Source organism: Papio anubis, chromosome 20, assembly GCF_008728515.1.
Source record: "Papio anubis isolate 15944 chromosome 20, Panubis1.0, whole genome shotgun sequence".
Taxonomy (NCBI): Eukaryota; Metazoa; Chordata; class Mammalia; order Primates; family Cercopithecidae; genus Papio; species Papio anubis.
Window position 1 is genome coordinate 10,516,713 of NC_044995.1, and position 19,731 is coordinate 10,536,443.

General features: G+C 44.7%; 1 protein-coding gene across 2 annotated transcripts in view; it reads left to right on the forward strand.

Annotated features, from left to right (window-relative positions):
- Positions 1–19,731, forward strand: part of NLRP4 (NLR family pyrin domain containing 4) — a 42,059-nt gene that overhangs the window by 11,853 nt on the left and 10,475 nt on the right. The window contains exons 2-7 of one of the 2 annotated variants that reach the window (XM_003916157.4): positions 1,504–1,848; positions 5,657–7,232; positions 9,499–9,660; positions 10,103–10,270; positions 15,517–15,684; positions 19,165–19,335. In XM_003916157.4, the coding sequence (XP_003916206.2) occupies positions 1,569–1,848; positions 5,657–7,232; positions 9,499–9,660; positions 10,103–10,270; positions 15,517–15,684; positions 19,165–19,335 (2,525 nt within the window). In that variant the 5' untranslated portion in view covers positions 1,504–1,568. Of the gene's footprint in view, positions 1–288; positions 1,849–5,656; positions 7,233–9,498; positions 9,661–10,102; positions 10,271–15,516; positions 15,685–19,164; positions 19,336–19,731 lie in introns of those variants that run through there. The other variant, XM_021931465.2, reaches the window with a different exon arrangement.

A 19,731-nucleotide genomic window follows, 5' to 3' on the forward strand; every position in this document is an offset into this window, starting at 1 on the left:
ATTGTTTACAAAGTCTCTATGTACAACCCACATGATGTGGTTTGGCTGTATGTCCCCACCCAAATCTCATCTTGAATTGTAGCTCCCATAATTCCCAGGTGCTGTGGGAGGGACCAACTGGGAGATCATTGAATCATGGTGGTTTCCCCCATACCATTCTCATAATAGTGAATAAGTCTCATGAGACCTGATGGTTTTATAAGGGGAAACCCCTGTCGTTTGGTCCTCTCTCTTGTCTGCCGCCATGTAAGGTGTGCCTTTTGCCTTCTGCCATGATTGTGAGGCCTCCCCAGCCACATGGAACTGTGGGTCCATTCAACTACTTTTTTCTTTATAAATTACCCAGTCTTGGATTATGTCTTGATCAGCAGCGTGAGAACAGACGAATACACCACACTTGAGAGGTGGGGAGTTATACCGCATCTCCTTAAAGGGGAAGAATCCATCCAGCTAAGTTACTTGGAATTCTTCTTGCTCAAGTGGTTACAGTTTTAGCCATTGGAGGCTCCTTCAGCCTGCGCTGGGTTTCTTTTGTTAGGAAGCGGTCTTAGAAACCGAGATCTGATCTGGACCCTGGGCGTATCGATTGCCACTAGGGTATCTGTTATACTTCCAGGCCTTTGCATGAGTGTGACCATAACAAAGTACCGTAGATAAGACTAGACTTCCAGGGATCATTTCTCTAGGTCACTACAAAATACTGCAGACTGGATGGATTACCAACAAGTTTATTTCCTCTAATTCTGAAGGCTGGAAGTTCAAATCAAGGTCCAGCAGAGTCCGCTCCTGATGAACACTCTGGATTGTACACGGCTGCCTTCTGTGTCCCCACGTAATAGAGTCAGAGGAAGAGATGGGGAGAAAGAGAGCTAGGGAGGGACTTCCGGTTGTTCCAGCACCATTTACGGAAGAGACAATTCTCCTTCGTTGTGCCTTTGTCAAAATCAGTTGGCTACATTTGTGGGGCATGCCTTCTCTATTGTTTACTGAGAAAAATGTAATTTCCATATTTACAATGTAATTTCTATATTAAAATGTAAAAATGTAATTTCCCTATTTACAGTGTAATTTCTATATTTAAAAGTAAAAATGTAATTCCCGTAGCTACAGCGTAATTCCCATAGTTACAGTGTAATTCCTGTAGCTACAGTGTAATTCCTGTAGCTACAGTGTAATTCCCGTAGCTACAGTGTAATTCCTGTAGCTACAGTGTAATTCCTGTAGCTACAGTGTGATTTCTAAAAATGTAAAGTCTATATTTGCCTGGTTATTGAGGCTATGTCAGGTGACTGTAGTATTCTCGTATCTTCTAGATTATTGTGTCTGATTCCCCCATCTGTTATTGAGACTTTGCATGACCATTTCAATGAAAAGGTGAAATGAACCTAATAACTTTCTGCCTTCATCACCATGCCCCCAATACTAGCAAGATACTATATAAGAAAATGGTAATCTTGATCCATTTATTTTTAATAATTTGGCACTATCCTGAATTTTCCACAGGTTTTATTTATTTGTTGTTCCTGGTCACTGTCTCTTTGAGGATTGGTATCTCTGCTCCGGACAAGATGGCGGCCTCTTTCTTCTCTGATTTTGGTCTTATGTGGTATCTGGAGGAGCTCAAAAAGGAGGAGTTCAGGAAATTTAAGGAATATCTCAAGCAAATGACTTTGCATCTTGAACTCAAGCAGATTCCCTGGACTGAGGTCAAAAAAGCATCCCGGGAAGAACTTGCAAACCTCTTGATCAAGCACTATGAAGAGCAACAAGCTTGGAACATAACCTTAAGAATCTTTCAAAAGATGGATAGAAAGGATCTCTGCATGAAGGTCATGAGGGAGAGAACAGGTGAGGGAGTTTGGGAAGAGGGTCAAGGCTTCTTATAATGACTATGTCCTAATTTTGGTAAATGGTCTCTGCCTGTCTACAACAGGACCAGAATGTGCTATGGGAAAATATTAGTCAGTTTTTCTTTTTTTTGTTTTTGTTTTTGTTTTTGTAGATGGAGTCTCACTTTGTTGCTCAGACTGGAGTGCAGTGCAGTGGTGCGATCTTGGCTCGCTGCAGCTGCAACCTCCACCTCCCAGGTTCAACCGATTCTCCTGCCTCAGCCTCCTGAGTGGCTGGGATTATAGGCACCTGCCACCATGCCTGGTTAATTTTTGTATTTTTAGTAGAGATGGAATTTCACCATGTTAGCCAGGCTGGTCTTGAACTCCCGACCTCAGGTGATACACCCACCTTGTCCTCCCAAAGTGCTGAGATTACAGGCATGATCCACCACACCCAGCCTGAAAATATTGTCCTTATAGGCAGGAAATGGTCTCTTAGACCTGGTGGTTATATGTGGGTAAAATGTCGGTGGCTATTATGTCCTAACCTGTATTGTACCTTTATCTGGGTTACCAGTGATTTTTTACCCTAAGCTGAGAGCTTGCAGCCAAGCCAGAAACTCTCTGAGGTGAAGTTGTAGCATAGGAACTATGCACTTGACTTATTTGCAAGAGCAGCCAACACCTGCGGCAGAGGACACAGTGAACTGAGGCTGACTGTTGTAATCGTGCGTTTAGCCAAAGTTCACATCAGAAAAGCTATGATCTATAAGCAGTGTGGCTTTTAGAGTCACATTTATATTTATCCTGGCATAAGGTGTTAACCGTGACTTTGCACATTTGCGACATCAATGGCAGGAGATAGCTCTTTCGACTTTACTGCTGAATTGTTTCTCTTTGTCGTTCAGTGTTTTACTGTGAAGTGCCTGGATGTGGTTTTGTTTTCATCCCAACTGGGATTCTTTAATATTCTTGCAACTGAGATTCAGTAACTTTCTTCAGTTCTCAATTTCAGCCATTGTCTGTGTATTCCATTCTTCTGTTTTTTCTTCTGGGACTCCAGTTACACCTACTGGACTTTCTTGTTTGTTCGAGATAGGGTCTGGCTCTGTCACCCAGGGTGGAGTGCAGTGGCGTCATCACGACTCCCAGCAACCTCAACTTCCTGGGCTCAAATGACCTCCCACTTCAGCCTCCCAAGTAGCTGGGACTACAGGCGTGTGCCACCATGCTTGGCTAATTGCACACCTGGCTAACTTTTATAAAAAATTTTGTAGAGACGAACTCTCACTATATTGCCCAGGCTGATCTCAAACTCCTGGGCTCAAATGATCCTCCTGCCTTGGCCTCCCAAAGTGCTGGGATTACATGCATGAGCCACCATGCTGTCCTAGACTCTTTATTATTATTATTATTATTTTTACAGAGTATCACTCTGTTGCCCAGGCTGGTGTGAAGTGGTGTGATCTTGGCTCCCTGCAATCTCCGCCTCCTAGGTTCAAGCGATTCTCCTGCCTCAGCCTCCTGAGTAGCTGGGATTACAGACACCCACCACCATGCCCAGCTAATTTTTTTTGTATTTTATTAGAGACAGGGTTTCCCCATGTTGACCAGGCTGGTCTCGAACTCCTGACCTCAGGTGATCTGCCCACCTCAGCCTCCCAAAGTATTGGGATTACAGGCATGAGCCACCGTGCCTGGCCTTGATTTCTTAAATTTAGTTCACATGTTTTATTTATGCAGTTTGCCTTTTCACATACTTCCGTTTTTCTCAATATTTATTCCATGTTCTATTTTATTGAGCATTTTAAATTACTTTAAAATCTGCCTGAAGATTTTAACATTTATAGGTCTCTTTCTACTGTTTCTTTTTATCTGGTCATACAGTCTCCTAGTATATATGGTAATTTTGAGTGCCAGATTTTGACTATGAGACATTGAAAAGATTGAGGATCTGTAATATCTCATTCCAGTGAAATTGGAATTGGTTCTGGTAGTAGTTGGGGGGAAAGTTCCTTAATAGTGAGGATTAAAATAATTGGTTTGAAATAAGATAATTTGAGAGTTTCCATTTTTGGTGATGCTAGCCTTTCTTGCACATTTTCTTGATTTGGAACATTACTTGGAAAAAATCTTTCCCAGTCCAATTTTTTTTTTTTTCTTTGAGACGGAGTTTCACTCTTTCACCCACCTGGAGTAAAGTAGCGTGATCTTGGCTCACTGCAACCTCATTGAACGCCCCAGGTTCAAGTGATTCTCCTGCCTCAGCCTCTGGAGTAGCTGGGATTATAGGCCTGCACCACCACGCCTGGCTAATTTTTGTATTTTTAGTAGACGTAGGGTTTCACCATGTAGGCCAGGCTGGTCTCGATCTCCCGACCTCAAGTGATCCACCTGCCTCAGCCTCCCAAAGTGCTGGGACTGCAGGCGTGAGCCACTGCCCAGCCAACTACAGCAATTGGAGACAAGGCTTCTGTTACAGAAGAGCCCGGTGTCTGTGTGTTCATGGAAGCTGGCAGCAAAACGGGCAGAAGATATGACTCCACTCCCCTTCTCCTTCCAGTGTCATGAGAGTGAGGGCAAATCGCAGAACTTAATCTGTACCTTGATCTTAGCTACAAGGAGTTGTGGGATGTGTAGGGCTTGGTCACTATTGTTGCTGGATTTTTTTCTTTTTTCTTTTTTTTGAGATGGAGGCTCGCTCTGTCGCCCAGGCTAGAGTACAGCGGTGCCAAATCAGCTCACTGCAACCAGCTCACTCCGCCTCCCAGGTTCAAGTGATTCTCCTGCCTCAGCCTCCCAAGTAGCTGGGACTACAGGCGCCCGCCACCATGCCCGGCTAACTTTTGTATTTTTAGTAGAGATGGGTTTTCACCATGTTGGCCAGGATGGTCTCGATCTCTTGACTTCATGATCTGCCCACCTCAGCCTTCCAAAGTGCTGGGATTATAAGTGTGAACTGCCGCACCCAGCCTGTTGTTGGATTTTTTTGCTTGGTTTTTCTTTTGGGAATTCTGCCATCAAAAGAAAGCTCACTGGCATAAAGTTGGAATGGATGCGAGGTGCCATTCTATCCTATCTACTGCACCTTGTCTCTCTTCTAGAGGCAACTGCCTAGGTCAGGTCCTTCTTAGGGAGACTTTCAGATCTAGTCCCTATATGTGAAACCTATATCTGTATCTAAATCCCTTGTTGACACACATGAGTAAATGGAATAGACACTGTCCTGTTATTTATCCATGTGAAGAGATTATTCCATACTTTTAATATCTGTATAATAGTTTGTATAATATCTGTATAGTAGTTTGTATAATATCTGTATAATAGTTTGTATAATATCTGTATAGTAGTTTGTATAATATCTGTATAATAGTTCGTGGTTTCCTACTTTCCAGTTATTTTGCTATCATAGTAGCAATGAATACCTGTGAAAGTAGAAGTTGTCAAACTTTACATAGTAGCAGTGAATACGTGTGTGTGTGTGTGCATGCGTGTGTGTGTGTATTGAAAGAAGTTGTCAACCTTTTTGTGTAGAGGACCACACAGTTTTCCATTTTAGCCTTTGTGGGTCATACAGTCTCTCACAGCTATTTAGCTCTGCTATTCAATCACGAAGGCACCTGTAGACAATACACCCGTGAATGGCGTAGTAAGTTCTCATGAAACTTTATAAGAGCAGACTGACCAGGTTTGGCCTGGGGGCCACAGTGTGTAGACCCCTGGAAAGATACATCTTTAGAAGAAAAAAATTTTCAGGGGCAAAGAATATATACAGGAATGCTTAACTTTGTGGTTTTTTTCTCCTCTTGCCCTCATTGACTCAGGATACACACAAACCTATCAAGCTCATGCAAAGCGGAAATTCAGCCGCTTATGGTCCAGCAAGTCTGTCACTGAGATTCACCTGTACTTCCAGGAGGAAGTCAAGCAAGAAGAATGTGAACATTTGGACCACCTTTTTGCTCCCAAGGAAACTGGGAAACAGCCACGTACGGTGATCATTCAAGGACCGCAAGGGATTGGAAAAACGACACTCCTGATGAAGCTGCTGATGGCCTGGTCAGACAACAAGATCTTTCGGGATAGGTTCCTGTACACTTTCTATTTCTGCTGCAGAGAACTGAGGGAGTTGCCGGCAACGAGCTTGGCTGATCTGATTTCCAGAGAGTGGCCCGACCCCGCTGCTCCTATAACAGAGATCGTGTCTCAGCCGGAGAGACTCTTGTTTGTCATCGACAGCTTCGAAGAGTTGAAGGACGGCTTGAACGAACCCGATTCGGCCCTGTGCGACGACGTGATGGAGAAACGGCCGGTGCAGGTGCTTCTGAGCAGTTTGCTGAGGAAGAAGGTGCTCCCGGAGGCCTCCCTGCTCGTGGCCGTCCAACCCGTGTGCCCAAAGGAGCTCCGGGATCGGGTGGCCATCTCAGAAATCTACGAGCCCCGGGGATTCAACGAGAGCGATCGGTTAGTGTATTTCTGCTGTTTCTTTAAAGACCCGAAAAGAGCCATGGAAGCCTTCAGTCTTGTAAGAGAAAGTGAACAACTGTTTTCCATATGCCAAATCCCGCTCCTCTGCTGGATCCTCTGTACTTCTCTGAAGCAAGAGATGCAGAAAGGAAAAGACCTGGCCCTGACCTGCCAGAGCACTACCTCTGTGTACTCCTGTTTCATCTTTAACCTGTTCACACCCGAGGGTGCCGAGGGTCCGACTCCGCAAAGCCAGCGCCAGCTGAAGGCCCTGTGCTCCCTGGCTGCAGAGGGCATGTGGACGGACACGTTTGAGTTTCGTGAAGACGACCTCCAGAGAAATGGGGTTGTTGAGGCTGACATCCCCACGCTGCTGGGCACCAAGGTTCTCCTGAAGTACGGGGAGCGTGAGAGCTCCTACGTGTTCCTCCACGCATGTATCCAGGAGTTCTGTGCTGCCTTGTTCTATTTGCTCAGGAGCCACCTTGATCATCCTCACCCAGCTGTGAGAAGTGTACAGGAATTGCTAGTTGCCAATTTTGAAAAAACAAGGAGAGCACATTGGATTTTTCTGGGCTGTTTTCTAACTGGCCTTTTAAATAGACAGGAACAACAGAAACTGGACGCGTTTTTTGGCTTCCAACTGTCCCAAGAGATAAAGCAGCAACTTCACCAGTGCCTGAAGAGCTTAGGGGAGCATGGCGATCCTCTGGGACAGGTGGATTCTTTGGCGATATTTTACTGTCTCTTCGAGATGCAGGATCCTGCCTTTGTAAAGCAGGCAGTGAACCTCCTCCAAAAAGCTGACTTTCATATTATTGACAACGCAGACCTGGTGGTTTCTGCCTACTGCTTAAAATACTGCTCCAGTTTGCGGAAACTCTCTTTCTCCGTTCAAAATGTCTTTAAGAAAGAGGATGAACACAGCTCTACGTGAGTCCGTCCTACGACTTGTTATCTCTTTTCAGAATCTGTCTGTATTTCCCAGTGGGTTTTGCTGATGGAGTGTTTAATATAGGATCATGGTTAGAAACTCCCTTTTTCTATCACAAAATCTCAGCTCACATCTTGGCCCAACCCTTTAGGGGCTCTGTGACTTTGTGAGCCTTGCCCTTCTGTGGCCGCAGTTGGCCCCATTACAGATGTGGGAATAACAACACATGTATTGTGAGGAGTGAATATGAGGACCTGTGTGAAGTGTTTCGCACTTTCTCAAGCATTAGCTGATCAGTGCTATAATTGATATCATTTCCGTAGCACCACACTCATGTGTCTCGACCTCTTAGCTGCAAATTACCTTTGAAAACTTACTGTAAAAAAAAAAAAAAAAAAAAAAACCATACAGCCCGGGTGTGGTGGCTCATGCCTGTAACCCTACCACTGGGGGAGGCCGAGGCAGGTGGATCACTTAAGGTCAGGAGTTCAAGACCAGCCTGACCAACACGGTGACACTTCGTCTCTACTAAAAATACAAAAATTAGCCAGGTGTGGTAGTGCACACCTGTAATCCCAGCTACTCGGGAGGCTGAGGCAGGAGAATCACTTGAGCCTGGGAGGCAGAGGTTGCAGTGAGCTGAGATCGCACCACTGCCCTCCAGACTGGGTGACAGTGAGACTCCCATCTCCAAAAAAACAAAACAAAACAACAACAAACAAAACCCTACATAAATAATACACTTTTTTTTTTTTTTTTTTTTGAGACTGAGTCTTGCTCTGTCCCCCAGGCTGGAGTACAGTGGCGAGATCTCAGCTCACTGCAAGCTCTGCCTCCCGGGTTCACAACATTCTCCTGCCTCAGTCTCCCGAGTAGCTGGGACTACAGGTGCCCACCATCATGCCCGGCTAATTTTTTGTATTTTTAGTAGAGACAGGGTTTCACCGTGTTAGCCAGGATGGTCTCGATCTCCTGACCTCATGATCTGCCCGCCTCAGCCTCCCAAAGTGCTGGGATTACAAGTGTGAGCTGCCCCGCCTGGCCAAATCATATAAATTTTAACTTATGGCTCACGCCTATAATCCCGACACTTTGGGAAGCTGAGCAGGAGGATGCTTGAAGCCGGGGGGGCTAAGACCAGCCTGGGAAAAATAGTAGGACCCCACTTTTACAATTTTTTTTTTTTTTAAACTAGCCAGGTGTGATAGCACATGCCTATAGCACAGCCACTTGAGGGAGGCTGAAGTAGGAGGATTGCTTGCTTGAGCCCTGGAGTTAGAGACTGCAGTGAGCCATGATTGTGCCACTGTGTATCCCAGCCTAGGCAACCGAGCAAGACCCCATCTCAAAACCCAAAAGAATCACGTGTGGTGGATCCTATTATCCTGTTCCAGGTGAGGAAACTGGAGGTCAGGTGAGCTGCCAGGATCTCATAGTTAGGACGTGGAGAGTTTTAGGGCTGAGCCTAGGCTGAAGATGTCAACTTAATGGCTGGGCTGTGCTGCCTCATCTTTTATTATAAACCAGCCTGGGCAACATGGTGAAACCCTGTCTCTACTAAAAATGTTAAAATTAGCCGGGCATGGTAGCGGGTTCCCATAATCCCAGTATTTCAGGAGGCTGAGGCAGGCGGATCACTTGAGGTTAGGAGTTTGAGACCAGCCTGGCCAACATGGAGAAACCCTGCCTCTACTAAAACTACAAAAATTAGCCACGCATGGTAGCACACACTTGTAATCCCAGCTGCTCAGGAGGCTGAAGCAGGAGAATCGCTTGAACCTGGGAAGTGGAGGGTGCAGTGAACCGAGATTGCACCATTGCACTTCAGCCTGGCCAACGAGTGAAACTCCATCTCAAAACAAAACAAAACAAAACCTGTTTTGGATATAAGATAGGGTTTCTCAACCTTGGCACTGGTGATGTTTTGGGGGCTGGCTTTCCTGTTACAGTGGGGGGCTTTGCTGTGCATTGTAGGATATTTAGAAACATCCCTGGTCTCTACTCAGTAGACGCCAGAAGCACCCCTCCCTCAAGCTATAACACCCCAAAAGGCCTCTGGACATCCCCAAATGTCCCCTGGGGGGAAACGTCACCCCAGGTTGAGAACCACTAACATGAGGTGAGCTTACCTGAAGGATCTCCTGACTGAAGGAGGCTCTGCCTCAGACGCCTTCTGTTTGAGAAGACAGAGTAGTGCGTGTGTGTGTTACAAGTGGCTTATGTTGACCGCCTGCCCGTGGAAAGCTCGTCCTTTCTTGACCTCAGGTCGGATTACAGCCTTGTCTGTTGGCATCACATCTGCTCTGTGCTCACTACCAGCGGGCACCTCACAGAGTTCCAGGTACAGGACAGCACCCTCAGCGAGTCGACCTTTGTGACCTGGTGTAACCAGCTGAGGCATCCCAGCTGTCGCCTTCAGAGGCTCGGGTAAGTGGAGAATCGACCTTGACTCGAGTATGTCACGGAGATGACATTCATCTCACCTCTAGCTTTCAGTCGAGGCTAACTGCACAAGCAGAGAATTAACACCCAGAGCCGTTTCTCAACCTCAGCACTTCTGGATATCTCATTGCAGCTCATTCTTCATCATAGGGCTGTTTGGTGCATTGTAGGGTATTAAGATGCATCCCTGGTCTCTACCCTCCAAATGCTAATAGCTTCCCCTTGTCCAGATAACCGAAATAGTGTCCAGACACTGCCAGCTGTCCCTTGTGGGGCCAAAATCTCTCAAGTTGAGAACCACTGAGCTGTGTCACTGGGCTGCGAAATCAGAGAATGAGTTCATTATGGATGATAAGAGACAAACATAGGTGTGCAGGCTGTGCTCCCGGTAGATAAGACTCATCCAAAATTTTCTTTGTTTTTGCAGAATAAATAATGTTTCCTTTTCTGGTCCGAGTGGTCAGCTCTTTGAGGTGCTCTTTTATCAGCCAGACTTGAAATACCTGAGCTTCACCCTCACGAAACTCTCTCGTGATGACGTCAGGTCCCTCTGTGATGCCTTGAACTACCCAGCGGGCAACGTAAAAGAGCTAGCGTAAGTCTGCGTTTATTGAGACCACTGATGGGATTTCAGAGAAGACTATGCATTTCTTTTTGCAGGGAGGGGCTGCATAGTTTTCACACATCCACCTTTTCCTTTTAGGATTTGTGTGCAAACTTAGTTTCCTGAGAACTTGAAGAGGGAGGTTAAAGTTTCTCAATCGATGCAGTCATTTCAGAAAACTGCGTGTTTGTCTTTAGCCTTCATGGATTCTGGCAGATTGTGTAACCCAGTAATTCCACCTGGAGGTGGACAGAGGGACTGTCTCAGTTTGCTGAAAGACAGACACTAAAGCATTCCCAGCAGGTGTTCATAATCTCTGAGAAGTAGAAATACTACTGACAGTAAGTTGGATGAGAAACCTGTGGATACATGCTCCTGTTCCATGAGAATGAATACTGCCGGCCGTATGCAAAAACTGGGATGAATCTCAGACATTGTTGATGGCAATGAGCCAGACTCAAGAGTACATCCTATGGCTTTATGCCTGTGAAGTTCAAAGATGGGCAAGGCTCTGGCTTTACTCCTGTAAAGTTCAAAGATGGGCAAGCTCTGGTGTTGGAGGTTCGGGCAGTGTATTCCTCCGTTCTCTTGCTGCTATAAAGACATACCTGAGACTGGGTAATTTATAAAGAAAAGAAGTGTAATTGGCTTATGGTTCTGCAGGATGTACAGGTTTCTGCTTCTGGGGAGGCCTCAGGAAACCTGCAGTCGTGGCAGAAGGCAAAGGGAAAGCAGGCATGTCTTACGCGGGGGAGCAGGAAGAAGAGAGAAAAGGGGGAGGTGCTACACACTTTCAAACAACCAGCTCGCGTGAGGACTCGCACAGGAACAACACTAGGGGATGGTGCTAAACCGCTAGAAACCATCCCCATGATTCCATCACCCGCCAGACCCCTCCTCCAACACTGGGATTACAGTTCGACGTGAGAGTTGGGTGGGGACACAGCCGAACCGTATCTGACAGCAGTTACCTTTGTTAAGATCGTGACTGGAAAGGGATACAGGAGATGATGAACCCGCTCTGTTTCTTGACATGCTGGTAACTCAAGTGCCTTAAATTCATGACAGTCCATTGGCTGGCACTTAACCATTGTGTGTGCTTGCCAGTATGTATGTTTTAATTCAAGCATTTTTTTTTTTTTGCAATTAAATAAGGGTTTCCTCAAAATACTTACCCTCTACTTATCTTCGTTGGTACCCACACATTCAAATACTTCTCTATACTAGTCTTTGCCGGCCATTTTTCTGAGCTTGCATCAACCAAACACAAAAAGACCCAAACTCCCCCCCTTTTTTTTTTTAAATAACAGCTTTATTGTGATAGCCACATACCCCAGAACATACTTTTAAAGTGTGTACTTCATATGCTTTATACTTTAAAATGTGCTTTTAAAGTATAATTGTATACTTTATGCTTTTAAAGTATAATTATATACTTTAAATGCTTTTAAAGTATAATTGTACACTTTATACAGTTTAGTGATCTCATATATTCATGAGGATGTACAACCATCATGACTGTCTGATTTTTAGAATGTTTTCATTATCTCAGAAAGAAACCCCATACCTGTTAGCATTCACTCTTCATGCCCTTATCTCTCTGGTCCCTGGGAATTACTGATAAACTTTCAGTCCTATTGGATTTTCCTATCCTAGGCATCTCATATAAGTTGAATCACATGTGGTCTTTTGCGAATGGCTTACTTTCACTTAGCAGAATGTTTTCAAGGTTTATCCAAATTGTACCATGTATCAGTACGTCATTCCTTTTCTTGGCTAAATAGTATTCCACTGTCTAGATATTCCCCATTTTGTTCTTCTAGTCATCTAGTGATGAACACTTGGGTTGTTACCACCTTTTAGCTACTCTGAATAGAGCTCTGTGAACACTCATGTTTGAACACCTGCTTTCACTTCTTTTGGGCTTGTAACCAGGAGTAGAATTGCTAGGTTATATAGTAATTCCATATTTAACTTTTAGAGAAACCACCAGGTTATATTTTCCTCAGTGACTGCACAATTCTATATTCCCACCAGCAATGTCTGAGAGTTCTATTTTCTCCACATCTTTGCTTATTTTTTACTTATTTACTTACATTTTTAAAATTATTACTTATATTTACTTTTTTTTTTTTTTATTATACTCATCCTAGTGGGTGTGAAGGAGCATCTCATTGTGGTTTTGATTTACTTTTCCTGAATGACTAATGATATTGAGCATCTTTTCCTGTGCGTTTTGATTATTTCTGTATCTTCTTTGGAGAAATGTATTTTCCAGTCCTTCACACATTTTTAAAAACTTTTATCTTACATTCAGGGGTACAGGTACAAGTTTATTATTTAAGTAAATTGCATGTCATGGAGGTTTGGTATACAAATTATTTCATCACCTGTTAATAAGCATAGTACCAGATAGGTAGTTTTTTCTTCCTCACCTTCTTCCCACCCTCGGCTCTCAAGCAGGCCCTGGTGTCTGTTGTTTTCTTCTTCATGTCTATATGTACTTGGTGTTTAGCTTCCACTTATAAGTGAGAACATGTGATACTTGGATTTCTGTTCCTGCATTAGTTTGCTAAGGATAATGGCCTCCAACTCCATCCATGTTGCTACAAAGGATTTTCTCTTATTCTTTTTTATGGCTGCATAGTATTCCGTAGTGTATATGTACCACATTTTCTTTATCTAGCCCACTGTTGATGGGTATTTAGGTGAATAGTGCTGTGATGAGCATACAGGTGCATATGTCTTTATAATAGAATGATTTATATTCCAATGTATACCCAATAATGGGATTGCTGGCTTGATGGTAGCTGTATTTGAAGTTCTTCCAGAAATGGCCAAACAGCTTTCCATCATGGCTGAACTAATTTACATTCCTACAAAAATGTATAAGTGTACACTTTTCTCTGCAACCTCACCAGCATATATTATTTCTTGACTTTTTAATAATAGCCATTCTGACTTGTGTGAGATGGTGTCTCCTTGTGGCTTTGATTTGCACTTTTCTAATGATTAATGAGCATTTTTCATATGGTTGTTGGCAACACCTTTGCACATTTTTAATTGGGTTCTTTATATTTTCTGATTACAAGTTATATATGAGACATGCTTTGTGAATATTTTCTGCCATTCTGAGTTTTCTTTTCACTTTCTTAATGGTGTCCTTTTGAAGCACAAAAGCTTCTAATCTGAGTACACTTTATTTTTTTATTTTGTCTCTTGTGCTTTTGGTGTAATTGCTACAAAACCATTGCCTAACCGAAGTTCATTAAGATTAACTTTTTCTTTTCTTTTTCCCCCCAAATTTGAGATGAGTCTCACTCTGTTGCCAAGGCTGGAGTGCAGTGGTGCAATCTCAGTTTACACAACCTTCACCTCCTGGGTTCAAGTGATTCTTCTACCTCAGCCTCCCGAGTAGCTGGGATTACAGGTGTGCACCACCATGCCTGACTAATTTTTGTATCTTTTTTTTTATTTGGTAGAGATGGGGTTTCACTATGTTGGCCAGGCTGGTCTCAAACCCCTGACCTTAGGTGATCCGACTGTCTTGGCCTTCCAGAGTGATAGGATTACAGGTGTGAGCCACTGTGCCTGGCCCTTTGTTTTCTTTTAAAAGTTTTGTTTTGCCTCTTACATTGAAGACTGTATGATCCATTTTGAGTAAATTTTTGTGAATAGTGCGAAGTAGGCCACATTGTATTTTTTTCACTCCTTGAAAATATTAGGTTGGTGCAAAGGTAATTGCAGTTTCTGCCATTAATAGCAAATGACTTTTGTACCAACATACACACACACACACACACGCACATATGTGTATATATATGCGTGTATATATGTGTGTATGTGTGTATACACATATATATGTGTGTATGTGTATATATATACAGAGAGAGAGTTGTTGTTTTTGTTTGTTTTGTTTTTTAGAGGGAGTCTCGCTCTGTCTGCACCCAGGCTGAAGTGCAGCGGTGTGCTCTCTGTTCACTGCAACCTCAGCCTCCCGGTTCAAGCAATTCTCCTGCCTCAGCTTCCTGAGTAGCTGGGACTACAGGCGCCTGCCACCATGCCCGTCTAATTTTCGTATTTTTAGTAGAGACGGGGTTTCACCATGCTGGCCAGGATGGTCTTGATCTCTTGACCTCGTGATCCACCCTCCTTGGCCTCCCAAAGTGCTGGGATTACAGGCTTGAGCCACTGCACCCGGCCGCGCCAACCTATATCTTGAAGCTAGAAACAACGTTAAAAGCATGCATGGCCACAGAGCCCTCCTGCAGAGGCCTGAGGAGCCGTGGACTCGGTGACTTGCCAATTCCACGTTTATTTCTTGACAACTCCCATGATGGCTTTCATCTTTATGCTGTTGTCTCTGAGTTTAGTTTATTTTTTGTGGCAGCCAGAGGTAAGGAGTGTGGTTGAGGTAATAGAAAACCACAACTACTGGCAACACAAATCAACTCAAGCCCCCAAAAAAGGAGTCCTATGGGACTCAGGTTCAAGGCTTCTTCCATGTTCTTTGAGGAGATATTACTTGAGCAAAGACCTGAATGATAAGGATGAGTCTAACCACAGGCCAGAAAAAGAGCATTCCACTTGGGGTGCACACATGCAAAATAGCCCAAGTTCGGTAAAGGAGCCTCTGAAGATGAGTTTGGGGAGGATCAAACATGAATAATACCTTAGAGAATGAAACTGGTGTTGTCAAGCAACTGAAAAGAACCAGGGTGACTGGGACACGGGGGCTTGGGAATGGGTAGGACCCTCGTGGATCATGTTGTATATTTTGGGATTTTCTCCAAGTGCAGTGAGATGAGTTACTGGGGGAGGCTAAGCGAAGCATGCATATAACTGAGATGGTGCATCTCAGGTTGGCCATCTCTGTAGCCCACAGACCGTAAGCCAAGCACGCGTATAACTGAGATGGTGCATCTCAGGTTGGCTATCTCTGTACCCCAGAGACCGTAAGCCAAGCATGTGTATAACTGAGATGGTGCATCTCAGGTTGGCCGTCTCTGTAGCCCACAGACCGTAAGCCAAGCGTGTGTATAACTGAAACGGTGCATCTCAGGTTGGCTGTCTCTGTACCCCAGAGACCGGGTTGACAGGGATCAAGAAAGGGGTTGGGAGGCAATGAGTCTCTCAAGGATGGCAAATGTGGGCTTCCCAACTCTTATAGGATTAGCAAGAGGAATGAGTCCGGGAACTAGAAACCAACAGAATGTGACATTTTCCCTTTCCTGCAGGCTGGTAGATTGTTTCCTCTCACCCATCGATTGTGAAGTCCTTGCCTGCCTTCTAACCAACAACAAGAAGCTGACGTATCTGAATGTATCCTGCAACGACTTAGACGCAGGCTTGCCTCTTCTGTGTGAAGCTCTGTGCAACCCAGACACGGTCCTGGTATACCTGATGTGAGTGGATGTCGGGGGACGCGGGGGGCCGTGGCGACAGTCCAAACCTGGGCCTATTGACAACAATCTGCTCATTGATGGAAGCCACATAGCAGAGGTTTAAAAGCTCGTGCTTAAGAATCAGAAAAGATTTGAGTTCTATTTCAGGATTTACCACGTAGGCACTGTCTTCTTGAGCAAAATATTTAACCTTGAATGGAGGTAGAGATCCTGTCTTAGAGGTCTTACGGCTATCAATTGAGATTGTCTAGACAGAACACGTACTACATTTCAAAGCTGTGAGGAGGTTGGATTAATGCACCCGCAACACACGTGGTACTTCCTGTGTTGATAACGGTTACTTAGGGCACGTAGGGTGGACTCGGTAGGTACTTGGGACCGTAGCAGAGCAAAATGTCTGTGGGCCTCTTGACCCCAGTTAGTACTACATGTGATGTTCTTGCAGTAATTGGATGAGAAGAGACTATTCAAGCCAGTTTTAGGGTACGTAAAACACAGAAGGAAGACAGATGAGTAAGTGGTAAAGGCCAGTTGATTTACCGATTAATGGAATTCTAATATCTTTAGGCGATACTTATAAAAAAAAAAAAAGGAGGGGAAGACAGAAGAATATATATGCATTTGTGTCTTTTTTTTTTTTTTTTTTGAGACAGAGTCTCGCTCTGTCCCCCAGGCTGGAGTGCAGTGGCCGGATCTCGGCTCACTGCAAGCTCCACCTCCCGGGTTCACGCCATTCTCCTGCCTCAGCCTCCCGAGTAGCTGGGACTACAGGCGCCCACCACCACGCCTGGCTAATTTTCTGTATTTTTAGTAGAGATGGGGTGTTAGCCGTGTTAGCCAGGATGATCTCGATGTTAGGCAGTGTTCTTGATGTTCACCGTGTTAGCCAGGACGGTCTCGATCTCCTGACCTCGTGCTCTGCCCGTCTCGGCCTCCCAAAGTACTGGGATTACAGGTGTGAGCCACCGTGCCCAACCTTTTTTTTTTTTTTTTTTGAGGTGAAGTTTTGCTCTTGTTGCTCAGGCTGGAGTGCAGTGGAGTGATCTCGGCTCATTGCAACCTCTGCCTCCCAGATTCAAGCAATTCCCCTGCCTCAGCCTCCCGAGTAGCTGGGATTATAGGCATGTGCCACCACGCCTGGCTAATTTTGTATTTTTAGGAGAGATGGGATTTCTCCATGTTGGTCAGGCTGGTCTTGCGTGTGTCTGTTTTTTAATATGCAAATATCATTGGAAGAAATAGTGTAATACAGGCTGCCTGTGAGAAATAGAACTGGGAAGCTGGGAGATAGGGGAGGACGGAGATTTTTCCCTCTTTATACTTTTGGGCATTTTGAAACATGAACAACGTGAAAGTGAGAGTGTTCTGAAAATGTCAAGAAAATGAGAGGATTTACACCTCACGCTAAAATAGAGGGATGGGGACAGGACTTAACCTGCCACCCAAAACAACCAAAAATAACCAACTAAATAAAGCAACTGTTTAAGACCTCAGACATCAGGCAGTGAAGGACAGTGACTCCTGAGCGATGAGGGACAAACACGTGAGTCCTGTATTTGTCCTTGGTTACTACCTGGGGAGAGATTTCAGGATGCAGTTTAGGAAGGGGAACCCAGATGGAAGTTGGTAGACTCCCAGAGTTGGTGAAACCCCATCTCTACTAAAAATACAAAATACAAAAATCAGCTGGGCATAGGGGTGCATGCCTGTAATCCCAGCTACTCTCGAGGGAAGCTGAGGCAGGAGAATCGCTTGAACCTGGGCGGCAGAGGTTGCAGTGAGCCAAGATCGCACCACCGCACTCCAGCCTGGGAGACAGAGCAAGTCTCAAAGGAAACAACAACAACAAAAGCCCACAAATGCCTGGATGTGCCAGAAAATTGAGAGCCATCAAAGAAGCAAGCTGGGTGAGGCCTGCGTGGAAATGCAGATCTTGTGTCTGTCGACAGGAAGCAGCTGCCCGTTCTGTCCTAGCCTGTTGGATTTCCACGTAGGAATGTGACTCCTTATTACCAGATAGCCCAGTTTTCAACAGAGGTTGAAATCTAGATTTCATATAAAATGTCAATGATGGTTATAGATTGCCAACTGATTTTGTTAAACATGAAAGTGCCAGAAAATTTAAATATCTGTAGGCCATGTGTGGTTCATTCATCACTAGCTTTCACCCTCCAGTTTTTTTTTTTTTTCTACTCCACACTTTTTTTCAAAGCGAACATGGATCCTTTAAAAAAAAAAAAATCATAAACTGGCCGGGAGTGGAGGCTCCCACCTATATTCCCAACACTTTGGGACGCCAAGGCAGGTGAATCGTTTGAGCGCAGGAGTTCAAGACCAGCCTGGGCAACATGGCGAAACCCTATCCTGACAAAAAAAAAAATTGCTTGGTGTGGTGGCACACACCTGCAGTTTCAGCTACTCAGTAGACTGAGGTACTGAGGTGGGAGGATCCCTTGAGCCCCGGGAGGTAGAGGCTGCAATGAGCTGTGATCATGCCACTGCACTCCAGCCTAGGTGACAGAGCCAGGCCCTGTCTCGGGAAAAAAAAAAAAAAAAAGTTTTGAACCTATTATTTTATTTTATTTTATTTTATTTATTTATTTATTTTTTTATTTTTATTTTTTTTTTTTTGAGACGGAGTCTCGCTGTGCTCCCAGCTTCACCATGTTAGCCAGGATAGTCTCGATCTTCTGACCTCGTGATCCACCCGCCTCGGCCTCCCAAAGTGCTGGGATTACAGGCTTGAGCCACCGCGCCCGGCCGAACCTATTATTTTAAAGAATAATGAAATTGAAAAAGTTGAGGATACTACACACGAGGTAATCAATGCACTTTAGCAGTCCATGAGAGAAGAGTCTCAGAAGGCCCATGTCTTGTCTAAGGACATCATCAAATGAAGAATTAGAACCAAAATTAAAGCCCTATTAGAGTATTAGCTATGCCATATTACACGATACTTTTTTCTTCTGCGTTACCCTCTTACTTTGATTCTTCTATCGTACAAGTAAGAAGAAATGAGAGGGTCAGACGTGGTAGCTCATGTCTCATAATCCCAGCACTTTGGGAGGCTGAGGTGGGCAGATCACCTGAGGTCAGGAGTTCGAGACCAGCCTGGCCCATACGGTGAAACCCCATCTCTACTAAAAATACAAAAATTAGCCAGGTATGGTTTTGGGTGCCTGTAATCTCAGCTACTTGGAAGGCTAAGGCAGGAGAATCACTTGAACCCGGGAGGTGGAGGTCGCAGTGAGCTGAGATCGCACTGTTGCACTCCAGTCTGGGTGACGAGAGCAAAACTCTGTCTCAAAGAAAAGAAGAAATGAGAGAGGGTGTTTTCAGATAATCCAGAACTTCATCTCAGTTGGGGAGTTTGTGAGATTATAGAAATACTACCCTGAATATGAGATTAAGCAAAGCTCCCTGAGACGACACATCCCTCTTCACTCTCCTTCTTTTCTCCTTGTGGTTTTGTCCCCGTAGGCTGGCTTACTGCCACCTCCGTGAGCAGTGCTGTGAATACATCTCTGAAATGCTTCTGCATAACAAGAGCGTGCGCTATCTAGACCTCGGCGCCAATGTCCTGAAGGACGAAGGACTGAAAACCCTCTGCGAGGCCTTGAAACGCCCAGACTGCCGCCTGGATTCGCTGTGGTAGGTTTTTTGCCATTTCTTGGAAGACCAGGCCATCTTTTCAAGGGCATGCGCTTCTGAAAATACGGCACCTGGAACTGAGGAAGGCCGTAGTGTCTGTGCCTGGGAATGTGAAGGTTTAAAAAATAGTTGCCTCAGATTCTTGTAGAGATGTTCATGTAAACAAATCTGCACCCTGACTTCTGTGTCACAGATTTAATATGTTGTAAATAGTTCTGCAGAGGCCGGAGAGAGCCGGAATTAGGTCTGGGACCTGAGGGGCAATTTCATGGCTAAGACGATACTTGGTGCGTGTTCTACAAGATGAATACAATTTCATCAGGTCCAAAAATAAAGCCAAAATTCCAGGTAGAAGGGTAAAATGTGAAGGCGGGAGATCCAAAAATACACGTGAGA